At 50.1% G+C, this 23,978-nt stretch overlaps 9 protein-coding genes across 9 annotated transcripts; 8 read left to right on the forward strand and 1 right to left on the reverse strand.

The window, feature by feature from the left end:
• Positions 1 to 819: 819 nt before the first annotated feature.
• DYS1 (Deoxyhypusine synthase) lies at positions 820 to 1,907 on the forward strand (the record flags this gene model as incomplete). The annotated part of the gene is made up of 2 exons (XM_049249954.1): positions 820 to 999; positions 1,068 to 1,907. The coding sequence occupies 2 exons, from the start codon at positions 820 to 822 to the stop codon at positions 1,905 to 1,907; spliced, it is 1,020 nt and encodes a 339-aa protein (XP_049111114.1).
• Positions 1,908 to 4,780: 2,873 nt separating this feature from the next.
• LOZ57_000861 (uncharacterized protein) lies at positions 4,781 to 9,319 on the forward strand (the record flags this gene model as incomplete). Its single annotated transcript, XM_049249955.1, has 3 exons — positions 4,781 to 5,423; positions 5,507 to 8,687; positions 8,743 to 9,319. The coding sequence occupies 3 exons, from the start codon at positions 4,781 to 4,783 to the stop codon at positions 9,317 to 9,319; spliced, it is 4,401 nt and encodes a 1,466-aa protein (XP_049111115.1).
• Positions 9,320 to 10,234: 915 nt separating this feature from the next.
• On the forward strand, positions 10,235 to 11,362 carry LOZ57_000862 (uncharacterized protein; the record flags this gene model as incomplete). The annotated part of the gene is made up of 2 exons (XM_049249956.1): positions 10,235 to 10,868; positions 10,929 to 11,362. The coding sequence occupies 2 exons, from the start codon at positions 10,235 to 10,237 to the stop codon at positions 11,360 to 11,362; spliced, it is 1,068 nt and encodes a 355-aa protein (XP_049111116.1).
• Positions 11,363 to 11,613: 251 nt separating this feature from the next.
• On the forward strand, positions 11,614 to 12,843 carry LOZ57_000863 (uncharacterized protein; the record flags this gene model as incomplete). Its single annotated transcript, XM_049249957.1, has 3 exons — positions 11,614 to 11,700; positions 11,754 to 12,360; positions 12,422 to 12,843. 3 exons carry the CDS (start codon positions 11,614 to 11,616, stop codon positions 12,841 to 12,843), a joined length of 1,116 nt encoding a protein of 371 aa, XP_049111117.1.
• Positions 12,844 to 13,450: 607 nt separating this feature from the next.
• ADI1_3 (1,2-dihydroxy-3-keto-5-methylthiopentene dioxygenase) lies at positions 13,451 to 16,149 on the forward strand (the record flags this gene model as incomplete). The annotated part of the gene is made up of 4 exons (XM_049249958.1): positions 13,451 to 13,535; positions 13,630 to 13,911; positions 13,970 to 15,832; positions 15,887 to 16,149. 4 exons carry the CDS (start codon positions 13,451 to 13,453, stop codon positions 16,147 to 16,149), a joined length of 2,493 nt encoding a protein of 830 aa, XP_049111118.1.
• Positions 16,150 to 16,787: 638 nt separating this feature from the next.
• LOZ57_000865 (uncharacterized protein) lies at positions 16,788 to 17,622 on the reverse strand (the record flags this gene model as incomplete). The annotated part of the gene is made up of 2 exons (XM_049249959.1): positions 16,788 to 17,435; positions 17,512 to 17,622. The coding sequence occupies 2 exons, from the start codon at positions 17,620 to 17,622 to the stop codon at positions 16,788 to 16,790; spliced, it is 759 nt and encodes a 252-aa protein (XP_049111119.1).
• A 260-nt stretch (positions 17,623 to 17,882) lies between these two features.
• NOP2 (rRNA (cytosine-C5-)-methyltransferase nop2) lies at positions 17,883 to 19,946 on the forward strand (the record flags this gene model as incomplete). Its single annotated transcript, XM_049249960.1, has 1 exon — positions 17,883 to 19,946. The coding sequence occupies one exon, from the start codon at positions 17,883 to 17,885 to the stop codon at positions 19,944 to 19,946; it is 2,064 nt and encodes a 687-aa protein (XP_049111120.1).
• Positions 19,947 to 20,472: 526 nt separating this feature from the next.
• On the forward strand, positions 20,473 to 21,803 carry VRG4 (GDP-mannose transporter into the lumen of the Golgi; the record flags this gene model as incomplete). Its single annotated transcript, XM_049249961.1, has 4 exons — positions 20,473 to 20,709; positions 20,771 to 20,858; positions 20,922 to 21,305; positions 21,364 to 21,803. The coding sequence occupies 4 exons, from the start codon at positions 20,473 to 20,475 to the stop codon at positions 21,801 to 21,803; spliced, it is 1,149 nt and encodes a 382-aa protein (XP_049111121.1).
• Positions 21,804 to 22,935: 1,132 nt separating this feature from the next.
• Positions 22,936 to 23,906, forward strand: LOZ57_000868 (uncharacterized protein; the record flags this gene model as incomplete). The annotated part of the gene is made up of 2 exons (XM_049249962.1): positions 22,936 to 22,942; positions 22,978 to 23,906. 2 exons carry the CDS (start codon positions 22,936 to 22,938, stop codon positions 23,904 to 23,906), a joined length of 936 nt encoding a protein of 311 aa, XP_049111122.1.
• Positions 23,907 to 23,978: the final 72 nt, after the last annotated feature.

Here is a 23,978-nt window from a genome sequence, read left to right on the forward strand (position 1 = left end):
AGGTTGTGTCACGTGCGGCGCTCTTGGCGATCCGCGTGTGGGAGAATCCGCCGCCGGGGACAGGCGATCGCGGTGGGCTGCGCGCGGTGAGTCCGGCGTCCGGTGCACTGTCAGGGCCTGGCCTGGGCCCTCCTCCAGCAAGCACGATGCCGCCAGCGCAGCAGTGCCGACGACAGCGCGAAGGGCCGCTGGTGGGCTGCGCCACAGCTGGCAACTCCCCCCCGGGCCGTACAGGGCCTTACGCGGTATCGAATGCTAGGACGGGCGTGGCCAATCATCAGCACCGCCAGCGTGGCTTGCTGGCCCCTGGTACCGCCCAAAACAGCGAAAGGCCGCGAAACGCCCCACTCCGCCGCCGCCGCTGATTCGCCAGAAAATTCGAGAACGGCGCGCATTGGCTGGCAGCGCAAACTCTAAACGTGGGGGGAGTCATTATGTCAGCTCCCGCCAAGCCGGGTCACGGGGTCGCTTGATCTGATGGGCTCTGATTGGCGGGAAGTTTTTTGATTGTATGTTGAGCTGCGACATGCCTCTCGCAGCGCTGAAGGGTTTTGTCAAAGGGATAGCGATAGACCTAATCTTCTAAAACAAATCTATCTCTAAAACTCGTTGTGACGGGCCTCCGGCTCTATCTCCAACCCCGCTTAAAATTTTTGCTCGTTTCTCCCCGCTTAAAACAGGAAAAAGAAAGAAAGACCAGAGCTCAGTACTTTGTATAGACAACATATCGACCCCTCCCCCTACAATATACTCAATTGGACACCGGGTGCAAAGTAATTGATCATGGCCTCCGAAAACGACGGGCCTCCATCCAACGCCATGGACGCCGTCCTGGTGGCTTCCGACACCGTCCCCGAAGGCACGCCGCAAGTCAGCGGGGTAAATTTCGACAAATTCGCAGACCGCGACATCACCGCCGCGGAGCTCCTGGAGAATATGGCCGGCATGGGGTTCCAGGCCACCGCCGTTGCCGACGCCGCAAGAATCATCAATGACATGGTATTCTCTATTCCCGGATGCCGCCCGTCCGTTTATTGACTCCTTGCTAACCAACCATTTCGCATCAGAGAGCGTGGCGGGACCCCGAGACGGGCCAGGGCACGACAATATTCCTCGGATACACGTCAAATTTGATATCCTCGGGCCTGCGCGACACGCTGCGCTACCTCGTCCAGCACAAGCACGTGTCGGCAATCGTCACGACGGCCGGCGGCGTCGAGGAGGATCTGATCAAGTGTCTGGCGCCCACATACCTGGGGTCGTTCACGCTGCAGGGCGCGTCGCTGCGCGAAAAGGGCATGAATCGCATCGGGAACCTGATTGTGCCCAATAGCAATTACTGCGCGTTTGAGGACTGGGTGATGCCGATTCTGGACACGATGCTGGAGGAGCAGGAGGCGTCGAAGGCGACGGATGAGCCGCTGCACTGGACGCCCAGCAAGGTCATACGCCGGCTGGGGAAGGAGATCGACAACGAGGAGTCGGTCTACTACTGGGCCTACAAGAATGATATCCCGGTCTTCTGTCCCGCGTTGACAGATGGGAGTCTCGGCGACATGTTGTATTTCCATACCTACAAGGCGTCCCCGCAGCAGCTGCGCATCGATATTGTCGAGGACATCCGCAAAATTAACTCCATGTCCTCGCTGGCCAAGCGTGCGGGGATCATCATTCTGGGAGGCGGGTTGGTCAAGCACCACATCGCAAACGCCTGCCTGATGCGGAATGGCGCCGAGAGCGCCGTGTACATCAACACCGCGCAGGAGTTCGATGGTAGCGATGCGGGAGCTCGACCCGACGAGGCCGTGAGCTGGGGCAAAATCAAAGCAGATGCGCAAAGCGTCAAGGTAGAAAGAAACATTGTTCATTTAGTGTTTTCCCCTCTCCCCGATCTCGGCACGTTTTAGCTGACAAGGCTTCCCCGCTTTTTATAGGTGTATGCTGAAGCAACGGTGGTTTTCCCGCTTATCGTAGCTGCCACGTTCGCAAAGAGGCAAACAGTCAAATGAACCGATGCGGCTGAGAGAGTTGACACCGGCAATTGACGGCCGAGAATAAAATGCAGACAATGCAAGCCTAAAAAAGCGTCTTCTCCAATGTCGCTCCACAGCTTATCAGTGCATTGTTTCGATGGGGAAGTTTGGGACGGTGGCGTCAAGGACACGCGCATTGGTGCTGTATTGAGTGCAGATGCACAAACAAGCGTAACTATATTGCATATTGCCACCTCTCATCCATTCATGTTGGGCCAGGTGGACTTTATCTTGAGGAGGCAAACCATCGATGATTGCTCAAAGGGAGAAACTTGGGGTTAGTGTACTCCACCTCCTTGTATACTTGTTACATACCACACTCTATATAATAGTTGCTGTATGGAGTACGAAGAGTTAGAGTCACCATGCGGAGGGTGCTTAAATACGGAGGGAAATGACTCAGAATTTAGCCGATTGTCAAGCAACAGAAAAAGGCGTCCAGTAGTTGATCAAGAGAGACTCCGCAAGCAAGCAAAGAGCACGGACGACGAGCTGTGCAACCTGCGACTCCAACGGCAAGCCACTGCGGATCGTCCGTTGTCTCGTATGCAGACGCCTCAAAGCAGCGCTCTCTCCGTATTGTTGGCCATTATTCCAGGCAGAGCAATATGTACTCCGTACGGAGTAATAACAACAATAAAAATAACAACGACGCAAATTTGAGGAACAGGGGTGCCCACGCACCAATAACCAACGAGGTGGCGAAGACAGGGGAAAATAACCAAGGCAGAAGGAATTGAAATGCAGGAAAAAAAAAAAACAGAGCAGCAATAATACTCATAATAATATGGGATCGGATTACGGGCCAGTCGTTGCAGTGCGTGGCCTGTGTAAGATCCCTGATGCCGGCGAACACTGCAGCCTACGAAACGAGGGTTGGTTTGGGGGGGGGGGGGGGGGGGGGGGGGGGGGGGGGGGGGGGGGGGGGGGGGGGGGGGGGGGGGGGGAGTTGTGGTGGGTGGAGACGGAAGGGGAGGTCCGCGGCGCCCATGACTAGCCTGGGCAGGCATAGCGCGCAGGCGAAGGAGGTGTTCGTCGCAGCCGTGATGCTCCTGCGAGCGGTGAGATAAGGGCGCAAACGGGCATTGTCGTGGGAGACGGGCTGGGGAGGGGATGGAGGCTGCGTGGACGTGGGCTATCCAGTCTGGTGTAGATGGAGAGCGTGTTGCGTATAGACGTACGGAGTACAGAGTACATGTACATAACTACATAATAATATGTATGCAGGACGTATGGCGGGATGTTGGAGTGAGGGCGTTTCTTTTTCGCGCTGAAGAGACGGGCGCGCGCAGATTGATCATGCATTCTTGCATCGCCGGGCAGCTTGGCGGTGCTGGCGGGGGCGTCACTAGCGAACTCACTCCTGCGCGCTGGCGGGCCCACCCGGAGTGAGGCTGCCAGCAGGGATGACTCCTCCATCATGGCCTCCCCTGCGCGCGACGCCGACTGCCAGCTGGTGAGTCTGCGAGTTGGTAGAATAACTGACGAACAGAGTGAGCGAGAGAAGGCGGCGTCCGCTTCTGGCTGGCGCAGAACTGACGTAGAGTCTCGGCGCGCGGTCCGCAATAGGCCTAGCGGCCGGGCCCGAGCTTGGGGGGCAGGGCCCCGCAGCAGACGCGGCGATTATTGGCCGAGCGCCCGTTGCGGCAAGGCGGTGTGACAGAAAGCGGGTCTGCCCGCATGGGGGATGGCGCCGAAGCTTATTGCGCGCGCGGTGGGTGGGTGGCCGGCGACTCTGGGAGCGCAGAGGCAGTACGGAGGAGTAACATACGGAGTACGGAGTACGCAGCGCAGAGGTGCTTTGGATAGTGGCTCCGTACGGAGTGGTTGGTGCTCACAGAGCGTGTTGCTTGGCCGGGAGCAAGCAGCCGCCAGCCTTGCCCATCGTAATCCTCTGCCTGGTCCCGCCGCAGCTCTCCCAGGCAGTGCGGAGCCGGGCTCCATGCTTGGCTGCCGCCTCGGAAGAATACAGAATCACAGGCTGCTGGGGTTCGACCCTCCACAGCCCAGCCCCTGTGGCTGCGGCCAGCTAACTACCTACTAGGTAGTTGATCGCTCGAAGGAATGCAAAGGGAATGCCGCTGCTGCTGCCTTGCTGCAGTCAGACTCCCGGAGTCATAGCAAAGCGTACTTAGCTGGCTCGTGCAGACACGGGCCATTCACAGCTGGGCAGGGGTGGTTGGTTAGTTTGTTGCCTGCAGCGCATCTTTGCCTTTTTCTTCTCCCGATCAGCCGCGACCTTTTCCTCTTCTGATTCACCACACAACTTCTCTTCTGTTTTGTTGCCCGTCTGCCGCCAGCGTTTCTGATCTTTTTCGTCTGCTATCGTCCTTACTGCTACTGCTGCTGCCACCGCTTTTAATAGCCTAGTTAGCTAGATTGCTGTCTGCCGTGTAACACTTCGCTGCTGCATTTCGGCCGCTGTGCTCCTCACCCGTCGTCGCCCAGTCCTCACGACGCCGCCGGCCCTCTCCCCCTCTCGCTACAATCGAGCTGTCTTCTCTGTTTGCCAGCATACACTTCTCTTCTCTGCCCTGCTGTAAACGTCGTGTACCGCCTGTTTTCTGGCCTGCCCTGCACCATCAGTGAGTTGGCACTCCCCGCAACTCTATGATTGGCTTTGCCACCGCCTTCCGTTTGCATCACACAGTGTGACCGGAGATTAACGTCTTCTGGATAGCTGCTAACCTATACACTATCTGTTTTTATCTTTCAGAATCTAGATTCCTGTAGGCTGTCCTGTTTTAATGGAGCTGGCCGTGGAGCCCCCTGCTGCCATCGGCCGCTTACCCCAGTCTCCCGAGCCTGTCTTTCCTGCTATTTCAGAACAGCCATCCTCACCTCAGCCACCTATAATGCCTATTGGAAATTCGACACCGGAGGCTCCTATAACCACAGCCGAGCCTCCCGCTGTACCTGGCCCCTCACCCTCGCCTCCGACCGATCGACCCCAGTCGACCGCTGTAGATGCGATGGAAACCACTCCGCAAGCTCCTGAGCAACCAAATACAGAGCAGAATGCCACGTCTGCACCCGAACCAGCAGAGATGGATGTCGACCCAGTACCAGTACCAGTACCAGTACCAGCACCAGCACCAGCACCAGCTGCTGATCCTGAAGAGCAACCACCAGCCCTGTCCAATATAGAACTCCCTACTGAGCCCACTGACTCCGCTTCGACCAACGACACCTCTTCTGATGATTCTACTCGTCCTACGTCAGAAGGCTCCGCTGAATCCAATGACTCTACAAGCGATGATGGGGAGCCAGAGGAAAAACCGGAGGAGGAGCCAGCATATTGGGCTGACATTGAGGAGGACACGTCTGGGCCAGATGAAGCTGAATTGAAGGAGATCGAATCCGCAGATGCGGATTATAGTGCGTATGAATGTTCGTTCTTCTCATTCAGTTGCCATCTCTTTTTTTTTCCCCGCATGATCTGGAGCTTTACTTACAGGAAATCCGATTTTTAGATAATTACTGGGAAAAAACGTTCTATAGAGATCCTGAAGACCCTGAATATCAGCCTAGCGAGAAGGCCCGTCTCACATGGCAGATTCGTGGTGTACGCGGTACCAAGGATAAGCCAAACCGGTCGACAGTCATGCGTTCTCCTGCAGCGTACATCGGCGGCCACTATTGGACTATCAAATTCTTCCCGCGGGGTAATTCGGTGTCGTCATTAAGTATCTACGTGGAATGTTCTGCAACACCCCCCGAACCCGACAAGGAGATCCCTGAAACCCAGTTCAAGGTTATCAAGGGGGCGCCAGACGCCGATCTGAGCACCCTTGTCCCTGCTGTAGATATTTCCATGCCAGCGACGCTCGGCACCAAAGACACCGAGAAAAAGAAAGCCGCTTCTGAGGATGAGAAGGAGAAGGTCGAGTCGAGCGTAGAAACTGTTGAGGTGTCGGAGACACCGACCAAGGATGATGCCAAGCCCGAGTCGAAAAAGGATTGGAGGATATCTGCGCAGATTGGTGTGATTGTGTATAATCCAGACGAGCCACGAACGGGGTGGATGCAGTCTTCTTGCCACCAATTCAACCCCAATAATGTCGATTGGGGCTGGACACATTTCCACGGGCCTTGGGATCAGATACACAAACGCCATCATGGCCAGCGACAAGCCCTCCTGCGTAACGACACCCTTGCTTTTGATGCGTATATCCGCATTTTCGACGACCCAACACAATCGCTCTGGTGGCACCCCAGCGATATGGAACCTATATGGGATAGCTTGACGTTAACTGGCTATCGACCCTTAGGTGACCCAATGGTGAACTACAGCCACGAGGTCGCCGGCTTGGCCACCTGGCTATTTTTGGCACCCTTCCGCGAGATTATCCAGAGCGTGGACATTCTGGAGCACTTGACGAATTCCGGGGTGAAGCCCAGGCCTCTGTGCGACGCACTTCAGCGATTGCTGTGGGCGATGCGGCAGGAAAGAGGATCGAATCCATTGTACGTCGATACCGACCAGGTGACAACGACGTTGCGCAATCTGCACGAGTTTTCGGGTGATGTGACGGAATTCTGGGAGCGTCTGCGTCGAACCCTTGAGCTGGAGCTTGCTGGCACCGATGCGGCTGATAAAATCTCGAAAATGTTCGATAGCCCGCGCGTCGATAACGGAGAAATGGCGGTAGATGGCCAGCAGGCTAACTGTCTCCCACGGGATACAAATGGAAGAATTCGGGTTCCTGTTAAGAACGCGAAGAGCATCCAAGAAGCTACAAAACAGTATCTTAGCGAGACGCCAGGCAAATGGTCGCTGCCCTCTGTTTTCCATATAGAGTTGGCCCGACAAACTTTTGATAAAGTGTCGCGTCAATGGAATATGGTCTATGATCGTGTGAAGCTGGACGAAACTTTGGACCTCTCGGATATTGTTATCGATGGTCAAACCGGGAAATACAGCATTTATGGCTTGATCGTTCACAAGGGAACTCGATCTTCAGGCCGCTTCTACAGTATCCTCCGCCCTGGTGGCCCTAATACCCGCTGGCTTGCTTTTGAGGATGCCAGTGATAATAAGATTGAGTGTATGACTAAGAAAGCTGCAATTGATGGGCATGAAGGCGCTGAGGGGGAGGAGCTGGAGAAGATCGATAAAAATGGTATTGACGTTGCCGTCATCGCCATCTATGTCCGTGACGACGTTGTGCCGCAGTATCTAACGGGAAAGATTGAGCCGTGGACTGCGTCGGATCAGTGCAATCATTATTTCCAGAACAGTTATTATTCTCTTGACTCTGAGTTTAAGAATTCTCCGACCTCCACTATCCAGGTTGAGCTGTTTAGTTTGCCGGATCTTTCTTCGATTGATAAAAGCATTCTCGACTCTTATGATCTTATGGAAGCCGCTAGATCAGCGGGACATTTTATTAGCCTCTCTGTTTCGCCGTCAACAACTTTCATTGAGCTGAGAAAGCAAATTGCTGCTTTAAAATCGACAGCCGATAAGGAAGTAGAGGTGGGGAGTGTTCGAATCTGGCAACTCGGTGCTAGGAAACCTTTATTCCCTCCCACATTACATTTCCAAATCATTGATGATTGTTTTGAAGCAATCAAAAACTTTGAATTGAAAACACTTCGGCTCTGGTTTCATATCTTGTCTGATGAGGATGCTAAAACTTTTGCCCTGCCAGAGAATGCGCCTGAGAAGCCTGCTGAGGAGCCTGCCGAGGAGTCTGCGCCTGAACCCAGCCAGGAGGCGCCTGAAGAATCGCAAGCCGCTCAAGCGGAGTCGAATGACTCGGAAATGAATGATGCTTCGGCGGAAGATCACGAGGCATCTACGCGTCCAGCAGAGCAGACCTCTGAACCAGCAAACGAGCACAGTACTCCCCAGCCTGAAGCTCCTAGTCAAATCACGCCTTCTGAAGAAGAACAGCAACCTCCCGCTTCTAGTGATACCCAAATGCAAGATGCTGTTGAGACAGTGGAGCAAAATGGCGGCGATATAAGTAATGAAGCGGCTCTGAATGAGGCAGCCATCAGTGCCATTATTGCCCAGGACCTTCAGGACTTTGATGCGATGGATGCTGAACCGTCTCCACCTGCTACACAGCCCGGAGTTCAACCGGCAAATGTCGATGAAGCTCAAACTCAACCAGAAGTAATACCAACTGAGAACGCTGGTACTACTACTCCTTCTGAGGAACCCCCACAAACTGCTGCGGAAACCGACACACAGAACACTATTGAGCCGGCAGCACCAGCTGATGATAATGATGCAATCATGGAAGACACACCGCTTCCTGAAGCTTCAGAGAATTCTACAAATGACCCCGCACCTGAAACAGAGGATCCTGAAGAAGAGGGCACTGAACAGACAATTACTGAAAACACTACACCTGCCTCTCAGCTTGTCCCTCTCTGTGCACAGGTGTATTATTTTGTGCAGAAGTTCGATGCCGAGAAACAGGCTCTGAGCAGCGTGGGGGCATTTTTTGCAAAGAAGGAGGATAGCGTCCGGGATGCTGTCCGCACTGCCCTTGGGTATGATGCAGATAAGCAATTCCTCTTATGGCACCGTGTTGACGGAATATCTATCGTGGGTATTTCTCCATCGGAGACGTTTGAGAATGTGGTTGGTTATACAGATGGCGATTGCTTCGTGGTTGGCGAAGTGATTTCAAAGGCTGAGTGAGTATCCGCCATGTTGCTTGTATCTGAGACCTTCCGCTAACAATTATTGTAGGCGTACGAAGCTTGCTGAAGCAGGCCTGTTTTCTACGCCAGATCGGCTTGTTTCTTATCTATGGGCCGTCTCTCGAAACCATCCTACTAAGTCATTTACCGGAACCAAGACCACCGAGGCCACGTATAATGGGGACTTCTACTCCGGTGAATTCAAAAACGGATACTTCCATGGCAGCGGCACACACATCTCCGAAAGCGGCGCTACGTACAACGGCAGCTTCGTCCTCGGCGAACGCCAGGGCACCGGCACCATGGAATATGTCTCCGGCGACACGTATTCAGGCGACTGGGCCGAAGACCAGCGCCACGGCCAAGGAACGTTCATCGAACGCAAGACCGGCAATAAATATGTCGGCGGCTACCGCAACGGGAAGCGCCATGGCAAAGGCGTGAGCTACTGGGAGGTCGCCGACGAGGAGATGGACCTCTGCCAGATCTGCTATAGCGAGAATCAAGATTCGCTCTTCTACACCTGCGGCCACGTCTGCGCGTGCATCGGCTGCGCGCGACAGGTGGAAATCTGCCCCATGTGCCGTAAAAAGGTTGTTAATGTTGTTAAGATTTTCAAGAGCTAAAGAGCCTCTTTTTTTCTTTTCCTATGATATTTCTAGAGTAGAACGTTTGCCTTTTTTCTTTCCCTTTCTTGCCCAGATCTTTCTTATATTTCGAATCTTCACTTATCTCTTCCCCCTTTTTTTTGGTTCTCTAATATCATCTAGTTCCTCGGATCCCTTTGCCATGTTTGCATAGATCCGCGTTACTACTAATCGTTGTCCCCCTGACGAAGCTCTCTACGGGTTTCTTTTGACATCGCCACCCGTATTCATGATGTGACGACTATTTTATACCACCTTATACTGTCTTTATTGCCTTTTTTTTTTTTTTTTTTTTTTTTTTTTTTTGGCGAAAGATGGGGCTGCTGCATTGCGCTTTTTGAAGGCTTCTTTTGAGCGATGCTGGTTTAATTTCTTTTTGGATCGTTGTTTTCCAATGATATGTGGTGATTGAAGCGGTATTTGATCGTGCCTTATAAATCGAAAGTAATTTTTTTTTTGAAATAGCTAGGAGAATGATTTTGAGTTCGATTGTCTGGTTTTTGTGGTGTGCCTCCGTAAAAAGCTCTACAGTTGCAAAGAAAAAAAAAGTGTAGGAAAAAACATACAACAGCCGGGATTCGCTGGTGGTCACCCACCCAACTACTAGCCGGCCGGCAAGTGGCTTAAGTACGGCTGAGCGGACGGGAAGCCCTGTATTCCACTTCCTGTGGTCGTATGTGCTTATCCCATAGCATGCTCGAATGTTATTCGGCTGTGAATTTAGATAACTAAGCAACTCAAGCTCGAGTTCCGAAGCTACTTTAGAGATGCGCGACAACAACAGCTGCGTCCACTGCAGCACTTCACACTTGGAGTTACAAGACGCCGGCCATGGGCTATGCTAAGGACTGGCGATGATTACCGCATTCCTGCGTTTTATTTCATTCTCACCTCATGGCCTCCAGCCAACCGTTTCCTCCTTTCATCCCCGATGTCGAGAACTTCCCTGAAGTCAATCCGTATCCAGGCAAACCGCCTTCGAACAACACCATAGATGAAGAGGAGGACCGTGATGGCGGTGGCGATGATATTGCTTTCGGGGAGGACGCTGATTTTCAGTCTCACTACACATCGTGTCCTCCGATAGCAGAACGAGACTACTCAATATCTACTTCGGGCGATAATGAGAGGGAAGAGGAGGAAGAGGATCACGACGATGAAGATGAAGATGAAAATGATGACGACGAAGAAGATGCAAATGTTGGTGATGGCGGAATCGCCCTTCACAAACGCCTCCTCCAATCAACGGGTTCTTTACCGAATACCTTCGCTCCGCCCTTTTATAATCGTCCACCTACGCCACTACCCCCGTCGCCCTCACTAACATCTTTACTTCGACCTTCCTTTTCCGCACATACGTCCCGGCCAACTACGCCGGATAGTTCTGATGTGGAGACGCCTAATGATACGGAGGCGGCGGTGGCGAAGTCGGCGCGGATCGCGACGACAGTGCCCAGGGCGAGTCCGAAAGTGCCGACCTATGAGTATTATGGGTTTGTACTCTATTTAGCTTCGTCGTTGGCGTTTTGTAAGTCCCAGACCAGCGGTGGTGGATGCTATCTATGTCCTTGTTCTAATGACTGTCCAGTAATATACCTATTGTGGTCCTTCCTACCCTCACCTTTTCTCCACCAGCTGGGTATATACTACTATCCCAATCGCTGGTGGTCCCTCGCCATCCCGTCCTTCCTCGTAATGACGCTGGTCTATATCTATGTCGCCCTTGCAGCGTACAACACCGGATATTTAACCCTTCCCATGAATAGCATTGAGAACCTCGTCGACGATGCAGCAAACATTGCAGTAATAGATAGTAAGGGCAGGCGCCGGCTTGGTGGATCGGAGAAAATGAATCCAGATGTGACCACTGCACTGACGATGAATGCTCAGAAGAAAAGGCTGGAGTGGAAGGCAATTTGGAATGAGGGGACGGATGCGGTGATGGATATTCCTATTGGTGGCGTTTGTGAAGTCCTATATGGTGGTGAAGGACTAAGTGAGGATGGGAGCTTGGAATTCTGAGCGTAAGCGCTGGGAGCGCCTTCGCTGATGTTGTGAAACCAAACCTAATATCCTCCCCCTACTCTGTACTCTCCAGCACAATGTATTAGTCAGCGATAATATATATTGCCGAGAGCCGTGAGTTGATGCAGCCAATTATTTTTGATTTATAAGCAGCTAGTTAGTGCAAACAAAACAAACTTCATTGAATGACCGATCATGACGGCTGCCTGCTGAAGTAGGACTTACATCACCCGTATGCGCTCTTTGTGATGGAGCAGACAAAAGGGAAGTCGGCTTCTAGATCGCCTGCTCAACCTGGCGAATCAAGTTTAACTCCAGAACAAATTCAGCGCATTGTATGATCATCAAACAGCCCCAATTTACCTCACTGCTAATCTTCTCGCAACAGGAAATCAATCGTCTGAAAGCAAAATCTCTTCGTGAACAGCGCGAGGCTCAAGAATCACAGAGTAGTGCAAATAGTACTGGCTCCATTGTTGCGGGGTCCAAACGGCCCTACTCAGCCACCCTGAGCTCCAAGACTCCGTCCACTTTACGTGATGGCCGTGCAAATAATGATGCTTCAGCGCAACGGCCGCTGGACTCTATACGTCCGGCGCGCAACTTTACTAAATATGTTGAATATGACTTTAGTAAGATGACAGATACTAAGGGCGGGTTTTTGACCGCCGAAGATGATCCCCACAACAAGGCACTCCATGCCGATAATGGTGATGACAAGAAGCCGGCGCATATGACGCAGAAGGAATGGGAAAGGCAGAAATTAATACAAAGTCTACGCAATGAAAAAAGCGGTCCGTTTGAGCCGGGATTAAGTGTCATAGGTAAAGAGAAGCAACAGAAGAAATGCCGGGAGTGCGAAACAGTGGAGATTGACTGGAAATGGGAAGAGATTTTTAAATGCTGTGTGTGCCACAGCTGTAAAGATAAATTCCCGGATAAGTACAGTTTACTCACAAAGACCGAAGCAAAGGAAGACTATCTCTTGACTGATCGTACGTCCTCGAGTTCTTTGCTCTAGAAAAGGTGGTACTGATTCCTTCCTTGACGCTATAGCTGAATTAAAGGACGAAGAACTCCTTCCTCATATGGAGCGTCCAAATCCCCATAAAGCGACATGGAATAATATGATGCTGTTCCTCCGCTATCAAATAGAAGAATACGCATTTTCCGCCAAAAAGTGGGGGTCTCCTGAAGCGCTGGACGCAGAATTTGAGAGACGTGAAACTGAAAAGAAAAGGCGGAAAGAAGCACAGTTTAAAACCAAATTGCAGGATTTAAAAAAGAGGACTAGAGTCGAAGCATACCGTCGAAACCGCCAGGCAGGTGCGGGAGCTGGAGGCAACTTTGGAGATGATCTTGGCGGAAGAAGAAAGCATGTTCATCAGTGGGGACGGGCAGTAGATAATCCCGAAACAGGTATTGGTGTCAAGACGTGCGTTGACTGCGGGATGGAAGTTGAGGAGCTGGAGTTCTAGACTATTCAGTACGAGATATAATGGCGGTAGCTTGACGAAATATAGGTAATACGAGTCCCGCCCTCGTGGATTGAGCTAGTAAGCTCTCAAGCTTATTTCAACTTGGGACCTGCAGCTGCAGTACAATCCAACTCTGCGATTCTCCTAGCCATGTCCGATCGACGTTGAAAGCTCTCGGCGACGATATCAGTCACGTGATAAACTGAAACGGTAGGCTTGGCGCCCACACTTACCAGAACGAGCTAAATAACTACGATTGGCTGCTTGGCAGAAAGCCCCCAAGAGAGCGCCAGAAGCTCCGACTAACCAGCTGAACACGTCCGTGTCGACATCGCTGAGGCCCTGGAGTGATTTCCGACGGCCCCCGGCACCAGCCCTCTGCGCCAGGACTTGAGTCCCCACCACCACCACCGCTTTCTGCGCGATAGATCGGCGGTTTCGAGTGTTTGCTGGTCTCCTAAGCCCTGATCACGTTCGCTCTCATTGCGCATACTCGAGGCCGGACGAGTGAAAGTTTTTGGAGGCGTCTTCGCCCTAGCGACGCGTTTTCTGTCATTCGATTGAGCAATTGTCTGTGCCTCAAATGGCCTGGCAGAATCCGTCTGCCATGGCTGGTAACGGAGAGATGGTCGGAGGAAACATGGACGGCAATATGGGTGGGCAGCCGCAAGGGACAGAATACACGCTACAAGGTCAGTTTAAAGAGGCGCCCTTCTCTTAACTATCAAACCCATTTTATTTTTATGCCGACCACACTACTAACTTCCGTGTCTTTTTCTGCTGCAGGAGTCATGCGATTTCTCCAATCCGAGTGGCATCGACATGAGCGAGATCGCAACGCGTGGGAGATTGAGCGAGCAGAAATGAAGTCGAGAATCGGCAAACTGGAGGGGGACGCTCGCACCAGCAAGCGCTTGCAAGAGTCATTGGGGAAACATGTTAAAATTCTCGAGATCGCATTGAAGAAAGAAAGGGAGAAATTGAAAAAGGTTGCGGCTGGGGCAACCGTGGAACTGAACGTTGACTCTAAGGAGATAGCCAAAGAGAGCCTGAAAACGGTCGAGAAAGGTAGGTCTCGGTCTCTTGGCCTTTATCCAAAGTTCTGCGTATTAAAAGAAAACTCTAGAATTCCCTAAACAAGGCAACATCGCTCCAGACATCGATTCGGAAAATCCAACTCATTCAGCTATGCATCACGACACAGATCGGGATAAATCGCGAAATTTTCTTGGAAAATGCTCACAGGAGGTTGCTTATCACGTTATCCCTGGTTACCATCCTCCTCTCGACCTGCATGAACCCCCTGAAATGTTCCGCGTTCGACACCACCTACAGCAGCGACAGTCCATGGAGGAGCCCTATTCTCATCAACAGCCTCAGGGACAGAACCAGTCGCCTCAACGGCACCTGAAACAGCCGCAACCCACCCCTGCCAGTATGGTTAGAGAGCCCTCTATTCCACCGCACATGATATCCAGCTATGAAGATTCCAATAACTACATTGCTTCAAACCGCCAGGCTCCTGGAGTTCCTCGAGACGTTTTGAACAGAGCATATGAACCTCAACGTGCCCCTGGATCATCTTTAGATGAACAAAAGGCAATGTTTGAAGATTCTGTGCCTTCAGACGAAGGCAATCGAGGGACAGAAGAACAGCCCGTCGAACCACCCAAGAAACTACTAGACGAACAACTAGACCGCGCTTCTAATGAAATCCTAGTTGATGAAGCCGACGGCTGGAACTTTGATGAACCTCCCTTAGATGAAGCACGTCCAACTCTACGACCAGACCAAGATGCTTTCCCCAACGCAAACTTCGTTGCTGCCAAATCGCCCCCTCGAGCTGGGCCTGGGTCTCATCGACGTAAAAGCTCTGGTTCTAGACGGCGGAGCGATGTAACTCTTGATCTTAAGGAAGGAACCGGGGCAGAATCGCAACGACTGGAGCCATCTAATTTCAAAGTTCGATTCGCTTTGCGTGGTCATTTGGACGTTGTTCGATGCGTCATTCTTACCGGTGGGGGGAGTCCATCAGAGCCCGAGGTTTGCACTTGCGGTGACGACGGAACCATCAAACGGTGGACTCTTCCAGCATCTTATGGGAACTTTGGTCCTAACAATACATCATCAAGCAGTGATCTAGACATTTCCAGTTACTTTACGCATAGAGGTCATAATGGCTCGGTCACCTGCCTAGCATCGTCCCCTCCGTCTCGGGATTTCTCGAATGGTGGGCGAGCACTTGGCGATGGTTGGGTATTCTCAGGTGGCCAAGACGGCACTGTTAGAGTTTGGGAGCGTGGAAGAATTGATTCAAAGGCGACTCTTGATGGACATACGGATGCCGTCTGGGCTCTTTGTGTTCTGCCAGGCACCTCTGGTTCAATTCTGGGCGACCGAAGTAGCCTGTTCGGGGGCTCGGATCGTATACTACTTGCCTCCGGTGCCGCCGATGGAAAAATCTTAGTATGGGCGGTGAGTTCACCACCGCAGTTGAGTTCTCCACAAGCTGGCTCGAGAAGGGTGGGGGGAAGTAGAAGGGCGAATTCCATTTCGTCAGGATCGAATTTCCCATCCACACCACAGCCAAGCACCGCGACAACAACACCGTTTCATTATACCTTGGTTCACCGAATAGATCGGGTCGACTCGCCCTCGCCAACGTGCATCAGTCCATTGTCTTTGGCTGGCGTAAATTTCGTCGTTTCATATAATGATGCTTCTATCCTCGTATACGATACGCGAACTGGGGAGCAGGTTGTTGGCATGGCAAGCCAGGAGACTTATGACGGAACACGTTCTACTGGTATCAATTCTGTTGCTGCTAGTACCGTTGGCTTTGATGGCACCGTTAGCTTGGATCCAAATAGACCACTCGCAGAAGAGGAGACTGTTGTCCATGGTGCAACAGGTACCAGTGGAGGTGTAGAAGGCGTCATAATTAGTGGCTACGAAGACCGTTATATACGGCTCTTTGATGCCAATAGCGGTAAGCTTTTGCATCTTTTGTGGCGTTCATTTCGCAGCAACTAATACTTTATAGGTCAATGCACCTACACGATGCTAGCTCACCCTGCTGCCATATCATCATTGTCATTGTCTCCTGATGGAAGAGAACTTGTTTCTGCTGGACACGACGCAAGCCTTCGCTTTTGGTCTTTGGAAAAACGAAGCTGTACCCAGGAGATCACAAGTCACCGACTTATGCGGGGCGAAGGGGTTTGTTCCGTTGTTTGGAGTCGGGATGGACGATGGGTCATCAGTGGAGGTGGTGATGGCGTCGTCAAGGTCTTCACAAGGGCTTAATTCCCAAACCGAAGCCCTTTAATACCTCCGTAATACGGTGAGAGTATCTCTCGCTTTTAGACCGCACTGTTTAATGTGTTCTTTAACCCTTGCTACTTGCGCAGGAATGATGACCCATTTTTCCTCGCCCCTTTTGGGGAAATGATATGAACATAAAATACCTGATCCTTGCTAAACCCCTATTTATGAGAATTCTTCTATTGCAAAGCCGGTTGATGGCTAACTGTACCCGGTGCATGCCTGGGTTTGCTTTTTGATTTTCACGATACCCTGAACGATCAGCAATCTCTTACTCCACCATGCCACGAAGAACCCTTTGATTCTATGCCTGATATTCTCAATTTTGTACTGTTTAATGTTCATGACTCGTTGTGGCCAAATAGCGCCTATTCTTACTATGTTCTTTGTTCATCCCATTCTACATGTATAACAAGTCCCCTGTAGCCTGCTTTATTATTCTTCCTCGTACCATGCATTTCTTAATGAGTATTTAACGATATTGCGCTACATTTTGGATTTCTTGAGCCAGTATATAGGGCATGTCTCCATTAAGCTGTTCCAACCCTTTTAGAAAGAACAGTACAAAGCACGGCAAAGATAAGGAAATATTCAGCATTATCATTCTTCTTTTACGTTACTTATAAGCTCGATTCCCAACCTTTCTTAAATAGAGATGCTACTCGTGTTGCCTCGCCATCACCTTTAAGCTTCGTCTCCAGAAAGCTCTCCACGTCCTTCCAAAAGGCCGCGGAGTGCAATATATCCACATTATCTGTAGTAGAAGGTGACGATGGAGCATCATCTGAGCTATTCACAACTTCCTGCACGCTAGGCGACTCAGTCTGACCTGCTTTGGTGGGGATTGCAGTGACAGGCGCTGGAGCAGGGGGCTCGCGTGGTGGTACTACAACTGCTCCCCCTAATATCATAACACCAAATTCGACCTCTTTCCCGCCTTTCAATACGTCAGGTTCATTGGCCAAAACATCGGTGACCAATTTCCCTTGCACGGGCTTTCGTTTCCACAATATCTTGATTTTATCTAGCGATACCTGCTCAGACTCGTTCGCTGCATTTGCAGGTTTAATTCGCGCTTGAACTGCATCTCTCAGATCCTGAATCGTTGCGCTGGATAGAGATATGTTGTCCAAAGTTATCTCTAGAGCAGGGCTGCGAGCAGACTTTAGATGGATAGTAATCGACTTGGAGGAACCGGGAATAGCGGAGGGTTTGATCTTTTTAGGGAGTGGTGGGTGGAGAGAGTCAGAGAGCCGCGGGAGGGTAAACTACACAACGAGGAGATTAGCTTGTACTCGCCTGAAAAGCTATAACTAGCTGGCATGCTGAGGTCAATGTCCATACAGGTTGTCGTGGCTGGAATGTTCGGAGATCTGATACATGGTTGGCGGGGAGTTTAACAGGCTTTGAGTCGAGTTGCGACAGGAAGGTTTTTGCGAATGACAGCTCCGCCATTTCGAACAAGTCTTTTATGTATACAGTAAAGCCAATTCAAACGATAAAGGCTGTTGTTCAAGAATGTATGTAAGACTTAGCAGATAGTCCCATGGTTGGGTCACCTTGGGGAGAGGTAAATCGATATCCAAATCACGTGCGTTAGTTAACTATCTTATCAATCAGCTCAGCTCTAAACTTAAAGTTAATTTTTTCCCCAAAACACTCTTACCGAAGATTCAACTGTCCAGTCTCCGCCATAAAGCAATTAAAACGTCGCAATGGGTGTCGGACGACGTATGAAAAAGCAGGGCCCTCCCCCTCCTTTGGATGAATCAAAAATATCGTCATTGAAAAGAAGAAAGGCTGAACAGGAAGATGCTGCTCCGAGAGGAAATAAGCGGCGGAAGGCCGAAGGCAGTGTGGAAGTGAAAAAGTCGCAGGGGCGAAAAGCAAATGGTACAGCAATGGCCAAGAACGGCAGTGAAAAGCGGGAAACGTCTGCGAAGAAAAAGCAAAAGAAAGATACTATTCCCACTAAAACTTCAGCTATAGTATCAAAAGAACTAGAGATCTCAGACGACGATGCAGAGGGCCTAATGGCAGATGAGTTTGACGATCTCGAAAATATAAGCGCGGATGGGGTTTCGGATGAAAAAAATGAGGATTCCTCAACTAATGAGAGCGATTCTGTTTTTGATTCCGAGGAAGATAACACACGCAAAGCAATGTTCTCGGACGATGAGGATGTTTCGGATGCGGAGGAGAAGCTTACAGCTGCAAATATAGAGGGGCTATCAAGGAAATTGGACAAACAGCAACGGGAGGAAGCTGAACTAGCGGAACAAGAAATCAAGGATTCAGCAATGCAAACGAACATCGAGGGCGACCGTCCCGATCTATTTGGGGAAGAAACTCAGCATAATCTGCCTCCAGGTTTAGCCCCTGACCTCCAGCTTCTTCGAACTCGTATAACAGACACTATTCGTGTTTTGGGCGACCTTTCCACTCTTGGACAGCCTGGAAAATCACGGGCCGATTATACAGACCTTCTCTTACGGGATATATGCACATATTACGGCTACACACCGTATCTCGCAGAGAAGCTATATTCTTTATTCACACCCATGGAAGCATTTGCCTTTTTTGAAGCAAACGAGTCACCGAGACCAGTCGTTATTCGAACAAACAGCCTCCGCACAAATCGTCGCTCGCTAGCCCAGGCTTTAATCAACCGCGGCGTGGTTTTGGAACCTGTTGGAAAGTGGTCTAAAGTTGGCTTGCAAGTATTTGAGTCCCCCGTGCCATTGGGTGCCACACCTGAATACCTTGCTGGCCACTACATTCTCCAAGCAGCTTCATCCTTTCTCCCCGTTATGGCGCTTGCACCTCAACCACATGAACGCATCCTGGATATGGCGGCAGCTCCTGGTGGTAAAACTACATATATGTCTGCATTAATGCGAAATACTGGCTGTGTTCTGGCAAACGATGCAAATAAAGAACGAGCGAAGGGTCTGATTGGCAATATCCATCGCCTTGGGTGCAAAAATACCATTGTATCTAATTTGGACGCTCGGACAGCATTTCCTAAGGCGCTTGGCGGCTTTGACCGTGTTTTGCTTGACGCTCCTTGCTCAGGCACTGGCGTTATTTCCAAGGATCCCAGCGTGAAAACATCTAAGACGGAGCGTGATTTCCTTGCCCTCCCGCATACCCAGAAACTCTTACTTCTCGCCGCTATCGACTCTACCAACCATGCATCTAAAACCGGTGGATTCATTGTCTACTCAACATGCAGTGTGACAGTGGAGGAAAACGAAGCAGTGGTGCAATACGTATTGCGCAAAAGGCCAAACGTCAGGATCGTCGACACCGGGTTGGGAACTTTTGGGAGCGAGGGTTTTAAGAGCTACAAAGGCAAACAGTTCGACGCTAAAATGTCCATGACAAGGCGGTACTTTCCCCACCGTGAGAATGTTGACGGCTTTTACGTCTGCAAACTAAAGAAATTCGGTCCTTCTCCCGCGGAGGCAAAGGGCCCTACAGTGGAGAAAACTGCTGGTGAAGGACATGAAGCCCACGTAGAGTATGACAAAACTCCTATCGTTGACCAAAACGACAAACAGGCCGATGCTGGTTTTGGGCCCTTTGATGACGACGAAGATAAGTCGTACATTGAGCGATCGGAGCGCAATAGAATACGACGGAAGGGGCTTGACCCCAAAGCAGTACTTGATGGGAAAAGGGGGAAAAAGGACGAACAGCGCAGCAAGCATCAAGCTTCAGGGGATGAAAAGAAACCGAAACAAAAAGGCAAGAAAAATTCCGCAAAGGCTATGTAGGCCGATGAACTCCTGACATGTCTATATCCGGTGTAGCTAGTGACAGCTAGACCCTGTTTTGATACCATATTCTTCCATGCTCCCCCGCGTTGCATTTAACTGTAGAAACTCCTGATCTGCCACTCTGCATCAACAAGATGAAGATGATACACCCCCTGAAACGCACGAAAGGTGAGATTACGGCTAGTACACGTGCAGCCAATGGAAGCAGGGAACGCCAGGGCTGACTGTACTAGCGCCGTACGGCCCATACGAGACCTAAGAATAACCCGTAATATTCTTTTTCTCTTCAATCATCCCGACTCGCTGCGGACGCCGTCGACATCGTGAGCGGCCTCGTTACACTCGCTATATCCTCTCGAGACCCATCTCCCCTCGCTGTCTTGCGCGTTTCCGACCTAAGTCTTGGAAGGCCGTGTACGGAGTAAACCGGTTTCCTTTACCCACTTCCAGCGCGTTTGCTGCTCGCCCGTTCCCAGCCTCAACCCCCAGCTTCTTCAGAAGTCCGTTCACACCATCCTATACAATGGCGGACTCCAAGAAGAGCGACAACTATGCCATCGAGATGGACAAACTTGATTCGGAGTCAGACCGCTTCAAGGCACCTCCGCCGCCCCAGCCCCGACACTCACCTTCAGCACAGAACCATCCGATTGTCCCCATTCTCAGCTACTGTGCTTCTTCAATTTTAATGACTGTTACAAATAAATATGTTCTTTCTGGGGTTCAGTTCAATCTCAATTTCTTCCTTCTGTGTGTTCAGGTATGTGCATCATCAATCAACACAGAGCGCCCATTTACTAATCTCTACAAACTACCAACAGTCCGTAGTTTGCATTGTTACCATTCAGACCTGCAAGTCCATGGGAATTATCAATTATCGCGATTTTAATTCAGATGAAGCCAAGAAATGTATGTCAAACTCACGTACCTCTCGCCTTGCATTCCATTTAATCAATTGATGCTCCTCTCTAGGGTTCCCAATTTCTTTACTTCTTATCGGCATGATTTACACTGGCGCAAAGGCTCTCAAATTCCTCTCGATTCCTGTATACACGATTTTTAAGAACCTTACAATCATTCTCATCGCATACGGCGAAGTCTTATGGTTCGGTGGTTCTGTCACTGGAATGGCTCTTTTCTCATTTGGCCTCATGGTTCTGAGTTCCGTTATCGCAGCCTGGGCCGATATCCAGCATGCTCTGAACAGTAGTGGATTTACTGGAGGCGATGCAACCAGCAAGATCTCCACTCTTAACTCCGGATACGTCTGGATGCTGATCAACTGTCTTTGCACGTCCACTTATGTTCTCGGCATGAGGAAACGAATTAAGTTAACGAATTTCAAGGACTTTGATAGTAAGTTGGTAGCGGCTTGGTACTTCTTCCGTAGCACTGCTGACCGACATTCATCTAGCCATGTTCTACAACAACCTCTTGTCTATTCCTATCCTCTTGGCAGGGTCTCTCATTGTCGAAGACTGGTCTTCCGATAATGTTAGCAAGAATTTTCCAATCGATTCTCGGAATTCGTTGATCTTCGCAATGATATTTTCTGGTCTCTCATCGGTCTTCATTTCCTACACCTCCGCATGGTGTGTCCGCGTCACGTCGTCTACAACATACTCGATGGTTGGAGCGCTAAATAAGCTTCCTATTGCTCTTTCTGGTCTGGTCTTTTTCGGCGATCCCGTTACGATTCCTGGCGTTTCAGCCATCGTAGTTGGATTCGTTAGCGGCATTGTATACTCTCTCGCCAAAGTCAAACAAAACGCAAAGCCCAAGACGGGTATCCTACCAACCACTAACCCAGTAAGCGCAAGCTCACAGAGTATGAGAGACGGTCTAAAGTCATGAGTGGGCATATACTTGAGTCTTATTCTCTGTCGGGCCGAGACAAATCAATAGCAAGAACCGACGTGAGCCACCAATTGAACCTTTTGACCCCATAATGTGCCTGTGGTCTCATCTGCCAGAAGCAGACTGTTCTCGAAAATTTATCTCACTACGAACAGAACCGCCTCGAGGCGTTGCCACCTGCTTCGATATGCGCTTTCCGATAGATCTTGGTTATTCTTTGTCGGTCCATATACCATTTACCTATTCTTATCGACGGTTTTAGGGTTACTTTTTACTTATTCTTTTCTGAACCTTCTGTTCCTCATGTACCAATCTAATGCCTTGCTTTTTCCCCCTTGCTTTCCCATTCCATGGAGTACCTGCATTCAATATCCCAGGGTCCTGTTATCCTTGACGGTGCACGCCCTGCTGACACTGGCATATTCTTCTTTTTTTCAAGGCTTTTTTAACTGGATGGGTCTATAGAGATGATATTATTTTTATTGATAAGTGCAAAGGTGGTAAATATCAAATATTTATGATACGAGCTATTGGCGTACGTTTTTAAGTTGCTTGTGTGGATTCGAATGATCTCCTATAGGATTAAACTACCAATGATTGAATTGTATCCACATATGCTTCTTGTACGGGTGTTTTAAGAATAAGATATGAAATGCGTTGGTGCAGAAAAGGTCTGGGTCTCAACAAGGTTTTCGCAATTATGTTGATGAGAATTTTGCTGTTCCCTCCCATCATATTCATTATTAGCTCTGTCCTTGAACCCACCCACCAAAGGAAACTGTATATTTTGGTAATACCAAAGCCTCTTCTTCAATGGCAAAGCATAAAAGAGTAAATAAACGCGGCTCCCAGGTCGGAAAGACGAGGCATTATGGTACAGAAAATTGTGGCCGAAGAATGCGCAGCTTTGCTCGAGTATCGACAAACGATAAGCCAAAACAAGCACCAAAGAAGAAAGATCAGAAAAAAAATGGACAACGGAATCAACAGGCAGTAATCCCGTTTTTATCATCTGATCGAATATTGTTGGTCGGTGAAGGTGCGTACTAGCTCGATAACCGGATGAATGGGCCTTTGGTTTGGTTCTATTTGCATTCAAATAAAACTACCATGCTACTCGAAAATCCCTATGAAAGGTTGTTTTTCGAAGTAGATTCTAACTGGTTTTCAGGAGATTTCTCCTTTGCACAATCTCTTACAAAGGGATATGGCTGCAGGCGAATACTAGCAACGTGCTACGACAGTGAGGATGTTCTATATCAGAAATACCCTCAGGCAAAGGAGCATATCAACAACATCCGTGACTCGTCAAATCAACCAAAAGGGTCAAAACGCAAACGAGGAAATGAGTCTGCCTCTGAAGGGTCAGATAACGAGTCTAGTGACTCGCCTCATCATACTAAGCCTACAGATATGACCTCTCCCAAGGTGCTTTTCTCTATCGATGCGAGGAAGCTTGGACTTGCAGGTGGCGGGGGGAGAGTTGTTCGGAAAGGCTTTCCACGTAACTCAAGTGAAAAATACAGGAAAAAGGAGAATCTATCCTCTGGAAAAGAACAGTCCGATGGGCCTTGGGATATCATATGTTTCAACTTCCCGCACGTTGGAGGCCTCAGTACGGATGTAAATAGGCAAGTTCGTGCGAATCAAGAGCTACTCGTTTCGTTTTTCAAAGCCTGCGGTCCTCTGCTGTCGGCGCCTCTCACGAGTGACAGTTTACGCGACGAGGATGAAGAGAGCGGGGACTTCAGCAGCACATCCAACCGCGAAAATTCTACTCGATACAGCAGAAAGCTACGAGCGGAGCCGGGTCAAATTGTGGTTACTTTGTTCGAAGGAGAGCCATACACGCTTTGGAATATCCGGGACCTTGCTCGTCATGCTGGGTTACGAGTCGTGACCAGTTTTAAGTTTCCCTGGGCTAGCTATGCAGGCTATTCCCATGCAAGAACTCTGGGAGAAATTGAAGGAAAAGACGGGCAGAGGGGAGGGTGGAGAGGAGAAGAGAGGGAGGCAAGAAGTTACGTGTTTGAACCAGTTGGGTTCGAAAGCAGGAATTTTATGAAGCGAAAAGCGGAAAGTGAGAGCGAAGATGATTAATTTATAACAGATACTCCGTACGTACACGCTAAATATATTCAGCAACGGCGAAAACACCATTTGTCCCCAACA

The sequence above is a fragment of the Ophidiomyces ophidiicola genome (genome assembly GCF_022830035.1).
Source record: "Ophidiomyces ophidiicola strain CBS 122913 chromosome Unknown scaffold_2, whole genome shotgun sequence".
Taxonomy (NCBI): domain Eukaryota; kingdom Fungi; phylum Ascomycota; class Eurotiomycetes; order Onygenales; family Onygenaceae; genus Ophidiomyces; species Ophidiomyces ophidiicola.